The following is a 12092-nucleotide window of genomic DNA, read 5'->3' on the forward strand; positions in this document are numbered from 1 at the left end:
ACTAAAGTGATGAATAAGGAAACAAATTACTACAGCTGAACAGTGTCATTTTGTACAGGTGAAAACACAAAACAACGAACTATTGAGACAAATGCATACCAAAAAATAGGTTAAAAAAGAAGAAGAAGAAAAAATAACCTGTTATTGGAGAATGTTTGCTAATGACCATCTACTATCTTCTGTCTTGAATATGAACGACGAACTCAAACTTGAAGAGCCTCAGCACCCCCTGCTGGTGAGTGCCAGCCATGTGCGTTTCAAACTATCTGACATCGATTTCTCGTGTCTGTCATTCGTTTCCGGTGACCGATTATTCAGGTCTAATATCAAAATGGCGGCAGTAGCAACTACAAACCCTTCGCAGCTTTTACCTCTCGGTATGTGCGACTTTCATTTTAATTGATTGTTTGCTTTATTGGATTAAGTTTGTAGTTGCTGTAGTAGGGAGCATAGAGTTCCCTGTAAGTCGCATTCAAACCTCAGTACTTTTTTATTTGATTTTATTGGACACACGTGTACACAAACGATTTATAGGCATAAGTTACTCGTTGAAACATTTGATTTAATTCAAATGAATCGTAGGATATAAACTGAAATCAGACCCTACAGTCAGTATGGGTGAATTCTGTTAAAGTGCCTGCATCACCGTATCTGTGTCTGAATTCGCACCTCATTCTAAATTAGGCTATTTCATTCATGTGTGTGCCTTATCGTAATTACGAATTACAAGCACATGTATGACCAAGCGTCATCATGACTTAAGTCGTTTTACAAGTGGGTAATCTCAGAGTTCTAGATGATAGACGACCAGTTGCTGTTTTGAAGTAACTTAGAGTCCTGGGAATGCAGGTGAAACTCGAAAAATTAGAATATCGTGCAAAAGTTCATTTATTTCAGTAATTCAACTTAAAAGGTGGAACTAATATATTATATAGACTCATTACATGCAAAGTGAGATATTTCAAGCCTTTATTTGTTATAATTTTGATGATTATATGGCTTACAGCTATGAAAACCCCAAATTCAAAATTAGAATATTGTGAAAAGGTTTTCACAAGCTGTCAGCCATAACATCAAAATTATACAAAAAAATGGCTTGAAATATCTCACTTTGCATGTAATGAGTCTATATAATATATTAGTTCCACCTTTTAAGTTGAATTACTGAAATAAGTGAACTTTTGCACGATATTCAAATTTTTCGAGTTTCACCTGTATCCCAGGACTCTACTTCAAACCCCCCTGTGCTAGGGTATGCGTGCAGTGCGTGTGACATGAATATCGTCATTACAAGGATTAAACTTGATAATACCGATGTTTAATTACTTTTAGGGACCAACTCCATGTTTTCATCCATGTTGCTAAATAGGAGATGTGAATTTGTCACGTACTCGCACACATTACAGGTTGGACTGTCGACGGAAGCCTTACAACTGCTACTGATAGAATGTGCACTGTAGCACGATGCTAGATCTCTCTGTAAAGTCGGGTCTTGGAGACATTTTAATCATTCACAATCTAATATTGTCATATCACACGCACCTTCTTGTCACAAAATTGTCTGTGACTTCTCTAAAAATACAGCAATTTTTTGTTGCAAACTCCAAATATAATTAGCTCTAAAATTAAATTAGTATTAATGTCAAACTTGTTGAAGATTAAATTATACATTTGCAGTTCATAAACCCTTTGAACTATAGGCGTAACCGTGGCAGCCGATATAACTGCTTTATTATTCACGTCTCGAAAATCAAACGCATTGTGTTGTGAGATAATCTGTCTTCGCATCTGTTGGATTTTAAACATTTTTAACAGTATGCATTGCACACGGCAAACATCACACAGCCTCAGTCTCACACTGGTTCAATTGTCTTTGATTGTGATTGTCATGACTTGTATGATGTCTTTCAGAGCTGGTGGATAAATGCATTGGCTCTCGGATTCACATCGTCATGAAGAACGATAAAGAGATCGTGGGAACTCTTCTCGGGTTTGATGACTTTGTCAGTATCCTTTAATTGCTGGGAAAAACGCTGACACATTTGTGATGGTTAATGTTTTAGGATTAGATTTAACTTAATTGAGCAAAATATAAGTAGCCAATAATACAGGTACCGCCGGTACACATTCACTTTTTTGTCCTGTAAATGTAAGAGACTCTTGCATTTTTTACAATGCCATTGTTGTTACTGTTTTAATTAAGTGAAATAAAAAGCAAATTATCTCCACTGAAATTCTGCTGACATGATGTAAAGGAAGTGTGGCAGGAATGTACTAAAGATTCTCATTTCATAATGTAATTATTCTTTGTGATGTTTTTCATTTTCTTGATTCTTTTAATCAGACATGGTCCTTGAAGATGTGACAGAGTTGTAAGTAGATGTTCCTACCCAAAAACATGTCAAATATATGCCTAATAATTTATGCCAAATAATTTTTTACCCCATTTATTCATCCAACTTAAACTTCACAAACATAAAACTAAATATACATGATAAAAAAATTATTCTAATGTAGGCTAGATGTTTCTCTGCGATATTTGGAGGCCAGACACCATGGCGTTCTTATTAACGGGTTTCAAACAGAGTTTGGAAAATGCCAATTTTTTTTTAATCCCCTTAAAACAACCAGCGTTAAAAAGAAGAAAAATATGGAACATTTGAAATCAAAGAAATGCTGTCTTCACTTAAGGTTCCCTTGTGTCTCGTGAGTGTCTTTTATTTTTGAAAATCAAGTGTACATTGTTCTCAAGGTGTAAGGAAAATATACCTCTTTTTATGTGGTCCCACATTTAGAATGATGAAATCGAGTATGTAATTCGTTAAAGGGCACCTATTATGGAATTTTGAAATTTACCTTTCATGTAGTGTGTAACATAGATCTAAGTGAACAAAAACATCCTGCAAAGTTTGAAATATGAAAGTGCACCGTATATAAAGTTTCGGAGTCATTTTTATGAATCGTTAGAAGACCGAAGCTTTTTCTCTGACTAGATGACGTCAACTTGTCAAGTTATTTGAATACGATACGCCCACTTATTGCGCTCCAAGGCCAGCAGGGGAAACTTGAAAACGTCATGGCAACGAGACGCTGTGTTCTGAAGTGCGGCTCAAAAGCCAACTTTTTTCATCTGCCCAAGGAGGAGCATTTTAAGACTAAGTGGCTACAATTCATATATACAACTATACCACAGAAGTATAGTCCGAGCCTTGTGCTTTGTTCACGCCGTTTTGAAGACGATTGCTTTACCAACTTAAATGCAATCAAACTTGGATTCGTGAGCCGATGATATTGAAGGAAGGTTCAGTTCCAAGTGTATTTGCATCAGCTTCCTCCTCCGTATCACAACCTGTAAGTGTTATTAATAATTGTTGCTTTTATGTTTTATGTAGCATGCTTAATAATTATTTTGTTTGTTGTGTAAGCACCGTTTAGCTTTTAGGTCTTTAATGACAATTGTATTGAGATATGTGAAGTGTTTGTCGTTGTTTTCGGAGTTGTCTTAAACAGAGTAATACCTCGTAGTAACGTAATTGCATTTTTTTTTTTTTTTTTGTAAAAACGTTATGTTTATGCATTGGGCTAACGCAAACAAAGACTGATTGTGCTTTTACAATATGAACTCTGGGCTATGCTCGCTAACATAACATTAAATTCTTTATCTTATTTTTAGTTTTTTACTACAAACTACAAAGCAGTGGACTATAATCATTACTATAACACAATTTAATTGATAAAAGCATCATTGTACTCCGTGTTAAACAATAAGTATACCAATCACAACTGACTGGGTCATCTGACCAATCAACGCAGATTAGCGTCGCGCAAAGGAGGGGTTTGGAAAAATGAGTCGTTGAACGATTCATTTGGGAGTCGGTGAGCAAATCAGGTAAAAATAAATGCATATTATACGACAACAAAAGTGTTTTTTGTCATTGCATGCACGTAAAACTGTTGTTGGGGACTCCCAAAACAACATTAGGAACATTTTAAATGTCATAATAGGTGCCCTTTAATCATTTTGCAAAAATATATGAAATTTACATTTCTGAAAACTTACTTTATTTTTCATCTTAAACATTATTTGTTATTGAGCCATAACTAAAGTTGTTGTTGTTGTGTCACAGTGAAATCACTCCAGAGGGAAGAAGAATCACAAAACTGGATCAGATTCTGCTCAATGGGAATAACATCACAATGGTATGATCATTGAGTTCTTCTTTAAATATCTATGCACACTTCATGAATTGACATTTGCTTTGAGATGGATTTAGTCTATGAATATGCATGCGGGTGATATGAGTAAAGCTCTTATGCAAGTTTTATTTTTAGTTTAGTTATAGTATTTTGCTTAATTTTATGTGTAACCTGAATTTATCAAACATTTAAATCCTAAAGAACTCTTTATCTCTTTAATTTTACCGATCTGTAATTCTGTAATTCCAATTTAATCTGTTAGTCACTTAATACCATCAGCATGCAAATTAAAGATAGTCGCAATGCACCAAATTTACACTGACAACCAACTGTTAGGATTCATTTGAGTCTTTTGACAGTTGTTTCAGTTTATCAGTTTTCACTAAAGGAAAACAAGAAAAAATATCTGTTTCCATCCACCTATTTTTATTCACGCTGGATGGAAATGCCAAGATGCGCATAAATGTAAAAAATGCGCATTAAAAAATGAATGCACTCAATTCACCCTTTGTTGGGAGTTTGATTGATAGGCCATCTGACCAATCATGACGCAGAATCTGCCATTTTGTCTGACAAACAAACCAGTCAGGAGTTAGTTGATTATCGTCAGTAGACTTCAACTTGTTGTGTACTGATGGCTTTCCGTGGTTGAAACAACATACCTTCTGATGTTCATTCATGTTTATTTCGTGCTATAACTAGTAGGAAGAGGTGATCAGTTCACGTGCCGCTTAAACTGAGGTGCCACAGTGATCTGTCACAACACATTGAGCCACAAAACCATATTTATTGTTTGAATTTCTTAAATTACACAATTTGAAAGCTGAAACTTTCAGAAGTAACGTGCTCTGTGTTGTCTGTCGGCCTGTTGTCAGTGTCCTCTGTTGCACGATGTATTTTAAACTGCGTGAGAACGTGTGGCATGAGAGCACTATTGCTTGTCAGACGTAGCAACAGTAACTAAAGGTCAAAGGTGGATCTTTTTTTTTTTTATCCATTAAGACATGCACATGAACTATGATGGATTCACATTTACTGAATAAATCCCTCAATGCACAACAAAAAACTCTCAGGATGTGATTGGATAACTGGCCTAACCAACAGAAGCATCTCACACAATTGTGTTCCCAAACACCAGCATCCGAACAAAACATAATTAACAGAAATACTTACCTAGATCTATAAAGGCTATAGAAAGACTAGTTATTAACCCATCTAAAATGTTGTCTGTCGAAATGCGGTTTTAATTATTTGGACCGTATATTCCATTTCATAACATTACCAAAACTCAACACTACTAAAAACTGCATTAATAGATTAACTCTAATCAACATGGCACGTCACTTTGTTATATATGACGAAAGCATGCGTTTCTGCTGTTTTTCAGTTGATTCCAGGAGGAGAAGGACCAGAAGTTTGAGAAACGTGTAGCACATTACAGAAAATAAATGTACAAATTATGTTCCTGTTTCATGGAAGAATTGATCACTTCTTTTTTTTTTAAAGAGGCATTTTCATTTCATGAGGGGAGTTCTTCCACATTAGTTCTTTTATTCTTTAAGTGATCCAAAATAGTTTTGTAAACAGTTGTTCCTTGTTACAATAAAACAAATAAAATGAACTGGTATGTGTTGGAATTCATTGTATAACAGCATTTTGTGTTATATTCCTGAAGTGGAATATGTGGATAAAGAAACAGGACCATTTGTGAAATCGTTGGTTTTAATGTTTTTTTTGTTTTTTTTTGCTTTAAGAACATGTCCTACGAGTGAAGTTGCTATAAGGGTTTCCTTATTTAATTTTGTATATGCTGAAATAGATGTACATGTAGCTTTAAAATCAAGTACCACTGTGACTAAGTTAGTAACGAACCCATTTAAAAGATGCATCTACTGTCAAAAGTGTCATGCAACTACTGTATCTAGACTGTCAAAAATGAGATGAAAAGTAATGAAAAGAAATGAGAAATTCTTAAAACTGGTCTAGTTGTACAACTGTGTGTATTGAGGTCCCAGTAAGTAGCTGTCTCAGTACATGGATGGCTTCTCTTCTCCTTTGGGGTTTGTCACTTTCTCCAGGTTCTTGCTGATGACGTCATATAGTTCAGCCTGAGTACAAACAACAGAAATCTGAATATACAGCCGTACAGAAGTTTCCACAATTATCGTGTTTCATTCATAAAGGCCGTATCCTTCACTTGTGTTGTAGCGTTTCTCATTTAGAAGCTGTTAGCTAAATAAATAAATGTAAACAACTCACGTAGAATCCGCGTATATCGAGCATAATCACTCTGATCTCAGAATATGCTGCTTCATCCTTCTCGTGCACCAGAGAGCGATAATCCATCTATCAAAAGAACATGTCCTTTATTATTACACAAGGTCAATGTGTAAATCTGAGACCTGTTCCACGAAGCCAGTTTCAGTTGCTACCCAGGCAAGTTTGAGCAAAACCAAAACTGACCAATCAGCTGTGAGTAAAGTGTATCTGACGCAATAAAGCCACTCTCCTTGTATCTCTTGCTCATTATTAAAGCAGTTTACAGTGAACTAATTTTAAAGATGAATTATATTTTTTATTATTCATATCTTAAATAAATGGACAATATTAAACTTTGCATTAGTAAACGGCAGCACAAACTATGAAAGAGCAGCAGCCCTTTCACACAGTCAGTGTCCAAATTCACTCACTCATTTTCACTCCTTCATGAGCATATATATGTTTTGTTTTTTTGTCAACTCTAAAGCTATTCTGAAACTCAGAGTTTGTTCAGCTAGCTTCATGCAACAGGCCACTGGGGATTTACCCCCAAACGGTTAATATGCAAATCATGTAATAATCATGTATTATTTAAAAGCAAACTTCAGGTAAAAATTATTTATTAAATGAAATAAATAATATGCAGTTTAATAATCAAAAAGGATTTAATTGCTGTGTACACGCCTTTTCATATTTTTTAAAGGTTGGGGAGGGCGATGTTTAATGTGTGTGAAAATACTAAAAATCTTTCAAAAAAACTGAGAATATAATATCGAAATACCTATTTAATAACTGTAGCTATACAAAAAAAGTTTACACTAATACGTGGATTGGATAGGTCACTCACCACATGTGTTTCTTTGGAAGCTTTGGCCACTGCATCACCTCTCTCTGAGAAGTACCTGCAGAAAAACACATTTTGATTACCAACATGACAACATGAATAAATGAGGGCAGTGTAAAACATGTAAACAATGAAAGCTTGTTTCCGCTACAGAATAAAAAAAAATTAAAAGCTAATTGAAAGCTCTCGCAATTGCAAGAAAAAAAAGTCACAATTATAAGATTAAAGTTGCAATTACAAGAAAAAAGTTGTAATTACTTTTTTCCTTTTTTTATTACGTGCCTGAAAGAAGCTTCTATAGTATGCATAATCAATGAACTGAAATAGTTAGGAATTGTGCATACTTGTTAATGTTGGTCTGAAAACCCTCCACCTTGGTCTTCACAGCAGTAATTCTCTCAAGGATTTTTTCCTAAAATTTCAACCAGTCATGTTAACCATTCAGAAACGAAAACATTATGTGCCATAGTCGATCACAGTCTATAACACTGTCTATAAACCAGCCATCTCCAATGAAGAATTAAGCGTTAATAACCTGAATTGCAACTCCAAAATCATTTCCATCTTCAATTTTTGGAATCAGATGAGCAATCCAGCAAGAGACCTGAAGAAAAGTAAAGAAAAAAGCTGCCAAACTACAGTCTTGGAAAATGCTAAAAAAACGATCAATGTTCAATGATGGTCAATGTTGCCCACTTACAGTGATGCAGGTCTCCTTCAGAGCCATTATCTCTGGCTTTACAATATCCAGCAACTTCACAATCCGCTCATTTCCTTTGATGAAGCCACACTTGGGAGCTGACACAAGAAAACGTAACATTACAACAATATTCCAAATGTACAGTTAAGGTTTGACAAGCATAAACACTTCTATGGTATAAAAAAATCCCCCAAAAGTACCCCACCAATGCCAGCATACGGCAGCACTCCGACATGTGGAACCCCCCTCCGCCCGCGCAAAATATACATTTTAAAAAGGTATTCCACCTAGTCCAAAATGCATCGATGCCTGCATTAAGAGTAAACTAAAGACTTGTAGTACAGCAAAGGGTACAGACAACCGCACGCCTGTCTATGTGCTATGCTTAGCTAATGAGAAACCATAAGAATACACTGTGACCTTGAAAAAACAAACAAGATTTACTAGCAAGCCTCAAGAATTTGTTGAAAACAAAAAGAAAGTACAGCAGATTCATAATAAACATATTAATTAAAATTGATTCAAGGTTTTTAACGTCACAGGACGTTGTTGTGAAGCAGTCATTTTCCATTGCTTTTGGTTTGGTATAGTAACACTTGTTGGATTTGTGCTGGTCAGATGAAGTACAGGACACAATTTAGATGGTGTGACTGTGTACAGAGTGTGTGTGTGTGTGTGTGTGTGTGTGTGTGTGTGTGTGTGTGTGTGTGTGTGTGTGTGTGTGTGTGTGTGTGTGTGTGTGTGTGTGCGCAAAATTACCTTTCTTCTTTTTCTCATCATCTTCATTTCTATCTGTCTCCATCTCCTATTAAAATATTTTAAATAAATGTTAGGTTTAGGGACATCTATTTCTAGAATTATTATGAATCCTGATCCGGATGCCAACCTCCTCCTCTGCAGCAGGGGGGTCAGGAATGGGGATGTCCAGGGGTGCGTGGAGAGACGAGAGGTCAGTGATACTGAACTCACCCCCCTAAAACCATAAGAGAGACGCATTTTTCAGTTCACTTGTTGCTGGAGTAAAATTTCTCAACTGGTAACCATGGGCTGCAAAACCAAGGTCATGAGTTAATTTCCCAAGGACATATACCGACTGACACATGAATACCTAAAGGTACAGGTCACTTTGGATAAAATTAAGCATCTGCCAAAAATAAATAAAAAATACCTTCAGCAGGTTGTCAAGCTGTGAGATCTTCAAAGGTATGTGATTGGAGAACAGCTCTTCTGCCTACCAATGCAATGAATATAGTAAGCAAAAACAGCCACAGTGCACGATCTCAAATAGCATATGTGTGTATTATTTCAAGTGAATTCATACCTGCTTATACAGTGACTGGCGATAGTTTTCTATCTGGATGAAGGCAACACAGATGCACAATTAAAATATATATATATATATTCAGGTTGTCTTTGTCCATGAAAATGATCGCGCCTTCAGGTAATGGCCATGTTTACTTTCACTTTCAACATTCGTGGATGAGGAAGTGACTCAGGTTTTTTTTGTTTTTACATATAAACAGCCATGTCCAGTAGTGTTTTATTTTCAACAATCAATAGACAATCAACAAAGAGCCCTTACAATCTTCTTAGCAGCCATACTGTCACAGCTCGAACAGACGCTAACGCGTTTACTTTAAATTTGTTCGACTCTGTTGACAGTGGAAATACTATAAAATCTATAGAGATGAACTTACCCTCACTGCATTTTCAGAGTTTATCTTCAGTACTTTAGCTCTGGACATGATGAAAGCAATTCTGCGTTATTTTCAGAGGAAAAGATCACGGTACACTTAGCAGCAGACGTTCAGGTGGCTCGCGCAATTCACTTTCACTTCGCGACACTTTCGATTTAATAATGACGCCCACAATCACTAAAGGATACAGTGAAGTAGGCTACACATTTCCATCATTATTATTATTATTAATATTATTATTATTTACGTTTTTATATTAATGTGTTTAGCATTGCATATTTAATTTAAACATTCCTCATTATTTATTTTAAAAAGAGCCGTTTTGTGCACACACATGCATGGCATATGCGCCCACCAGGACGCTAGGGGGGGCCCTAACACCGATAATTGTTAGGGCCCGAGCACCGATGGTGTGAGGACCCTCTTGGAATTGCTCTGTTTATTATTATTTTATTTCTGTATCTTACATGAACACGTTTTAACCATTAATAGTGAAGTGAAATAACATAAAAAAAATTATATTATAGAGAGAGTGATAAGTGAACCCATTCTCCCTGTACTATACAAAATAAAGCACAAAGAAGAAGAATAAAATCTGTTATTTTAACAGATAAAAAAGCTTGTCGATCGCCCATGGAGGACAAAGAAATAATAACGAGGCTGAGCTGTCCCTTGCACAACGAAAGCAGACAGAAACCAGAGAGAAAGCAAAATGAATGAGAAATATATTAAGCATTTTAATTTAAAAGGATAAAGGAACAACCGTGGTGGGCAGGCCATGAAGTGTATTAGTGAAGATAAAGCAAAAGCTTACAGCACCTGGTATTCCCAGGCGGTCTCCCATCCAAGTACTAACCAGGCCCGACCCTGCTTAGCTTCCGAGATCGGACGAGATCGGGCGTGTTCAGGGTGGTATGGCCGTAAGCGAGAATCTCAGTCTACAGAGAGCTATTTAAAGAAGGGACACCGGGGATCAGCCTACATTCACACACGTCCCAGGCTGCAGCTGAAAGACAAACAGGAACCACCAAGTGTTTTCATGCAGCATTGAACATGAAACTGAGAGGACTCATGTATTTAAAAAAAAAAACAATTTTCAGACAAATGGCCCCAATCTCTGATTCCCTTCACCCATGCATTATTGTAGTGTGGTGAACAGTGGTCTCCAAATAGCCAGCAGGGTTTACAGTATGCACAGTCACACTCATTCATTCATGGACAGTGGTTCCACGTATAGCAGAGCAGTGCACACCTCACCATAGATGGATGTTATGGAGTCCACAATCAACATCTTGACAAGTTGATAGATTGAAGACTGCTGAGCAATCTTTGCTCTAAAACAGGCCCTGATTGACAGTAGTTGTGCAGGAAAACGTAAATGTCCCTGTTGTAGTGGTCAGACAGATGTTTTGCCTTGACATACAGCTCATCATCACTTGCGAGCTGAAGAGTCATGGGGTGTAGGGCCTCAAACATGTCAGAGGTTGCTCGCATACTGTTGAATCTTTGAGAGAGCTGTTTGATTAGATTAGAGTTAAAAATGTTGACTCTGAAATAACAAGTTGGACAGGCACTCTTCTTCACACAACTAGTCATGATGACATTTCATTCCTCTGACTCTCACATTTTCTAAAGTTGTCTGAGATCCCCATTTTTCTGTGAGCGTCTGTGCCTTAATCTTTGCCTGGTCAAAAGCACCACGATACCGAGACCACGTTCTGAATGGTGTTGTCCAGCAATGTCACGGCCTTCTGCATGTCAGCGTTTGTAGCTTGAAGCATTGTAGATTCACACTCTCCAAAATTTTAGTCTGCAGAATCACTTGAAAAATTAAGGGGAATTTTTTGTATTTATTTATTTATTCCTGCTGCTTCACCACGCTTGTCCTTCTTCCGAATAGCAACAATGGATTCATATTTAGAGGACCAGCGGGTAGGACATAGTGGCTTCAGTGTGACACCCCAGTGAGCGCTCTGTGGAGTCGCTGCCAGTGAGCATAGCCCACCTTTTAATACTGTGGCCAAAAAACACATGTTCGATGGTGTCATAGAACTGTGACACTTCTGGAATGTTTATTACTGCATCATTCAGCACTAGGTTCAGGTTATGTGCCGCACAGTGTACAAACGTTGCAAGTGTCTCTTTTTGCCTGGCCTACCCTCCCGCATAGATGCCAATCATATTGGCTACTCCATCATATCCCTGCCCACGACATTTAGAAATATCAAGGCCATTTTGTTTTCCAGTTCACTAGCAGATGTGTCAGATGTTTTCTGAAAACCGAGAAAAGCTTCAGCTACTTTTATATCGATATCTATGTCCAATGGTATCGAGTGGACAGGGCTTGTAATTGATAAAAAATGGCACGTGGTTGATTTCAGTCGTAATCTCCTGC

The 12092-nt window shown here is 36.9% G+C and overlaps 2 protein-coding genes across 2 annotated transcripts; one reads left to right on the forward strand and one right to left on the reverse strand.

The window, feature by feature from the left end:
- Positions 1 to 242: 242 nt before the first annotated feature.
- Positions 243 to 5818, forward strand: lsm5 (LSM5 homolog, U6 small nuclear RNA and mRNA degradation associated). Its single transcript, XM_079596018.1, has 5 exons — positions 243 to 377; positions 1912 to 2007; positions 2345 to 2372; positions 4128 to 4200; positions 5585 to 5818. Exons 1-5 carry the CDS (start codon positions 332 to 334, stop codon positions 5615 to 5617), a joined length of 276 nt encoding a protein of 91 aa, XP_079452144.1. The 5' UTR covers positions 243 to 331; the 3' UTR covers positions 5618 to 5818.
- Positions 5819 to 5966: 148 nt separating this feature from the next.
- psme2 (proteasome activator subunit 2) lies at positions 5967 to 10058 on the reverse strand. The gene is made up of 11 exons (XM_079596017.1): positions 9698 to 10058; positions 9322 to 9354; positions 9169 to 9231; positions 8887 to 8973; positions 8760 to 8805; positions 8001 to 8098; positions 7836 to 7904; positions 7645 to 7712; positions 7304 to 7358; positions 6457 to 6543; positions 5967 to 6305 (listed from the first exon to the last, which is right to left on the reverse strand). The coding sequence occupies exons 1-11, from the start codon at positions 9743 to 9745 to the stop codon at positions 6225 to 6227; spliced, it is 735 nt and encodes a 244-aa protein (XP_079452143.1). The 5' UTR covers positions 9746 to 10058; the 3' UTR covers positions 5967 to 6224.
- Between the last annotated feature and the right edge of the window lie 2034 nt (positions 10059 to 12092).

Source organism: Phoxinus phoxinus (genome assembly GCF_949152265.1).
Source record: "Phoxinus phoxinus genome assembly, chromosome: 21".
Classification (NCBI taxonomy): domain Eukaryota; kingdom Metazoa; phylum Chordata; class Actinopteri; order Cypriniformes; family Leuciscidae; genus Phoxinus; species Phoxinus phoxinus.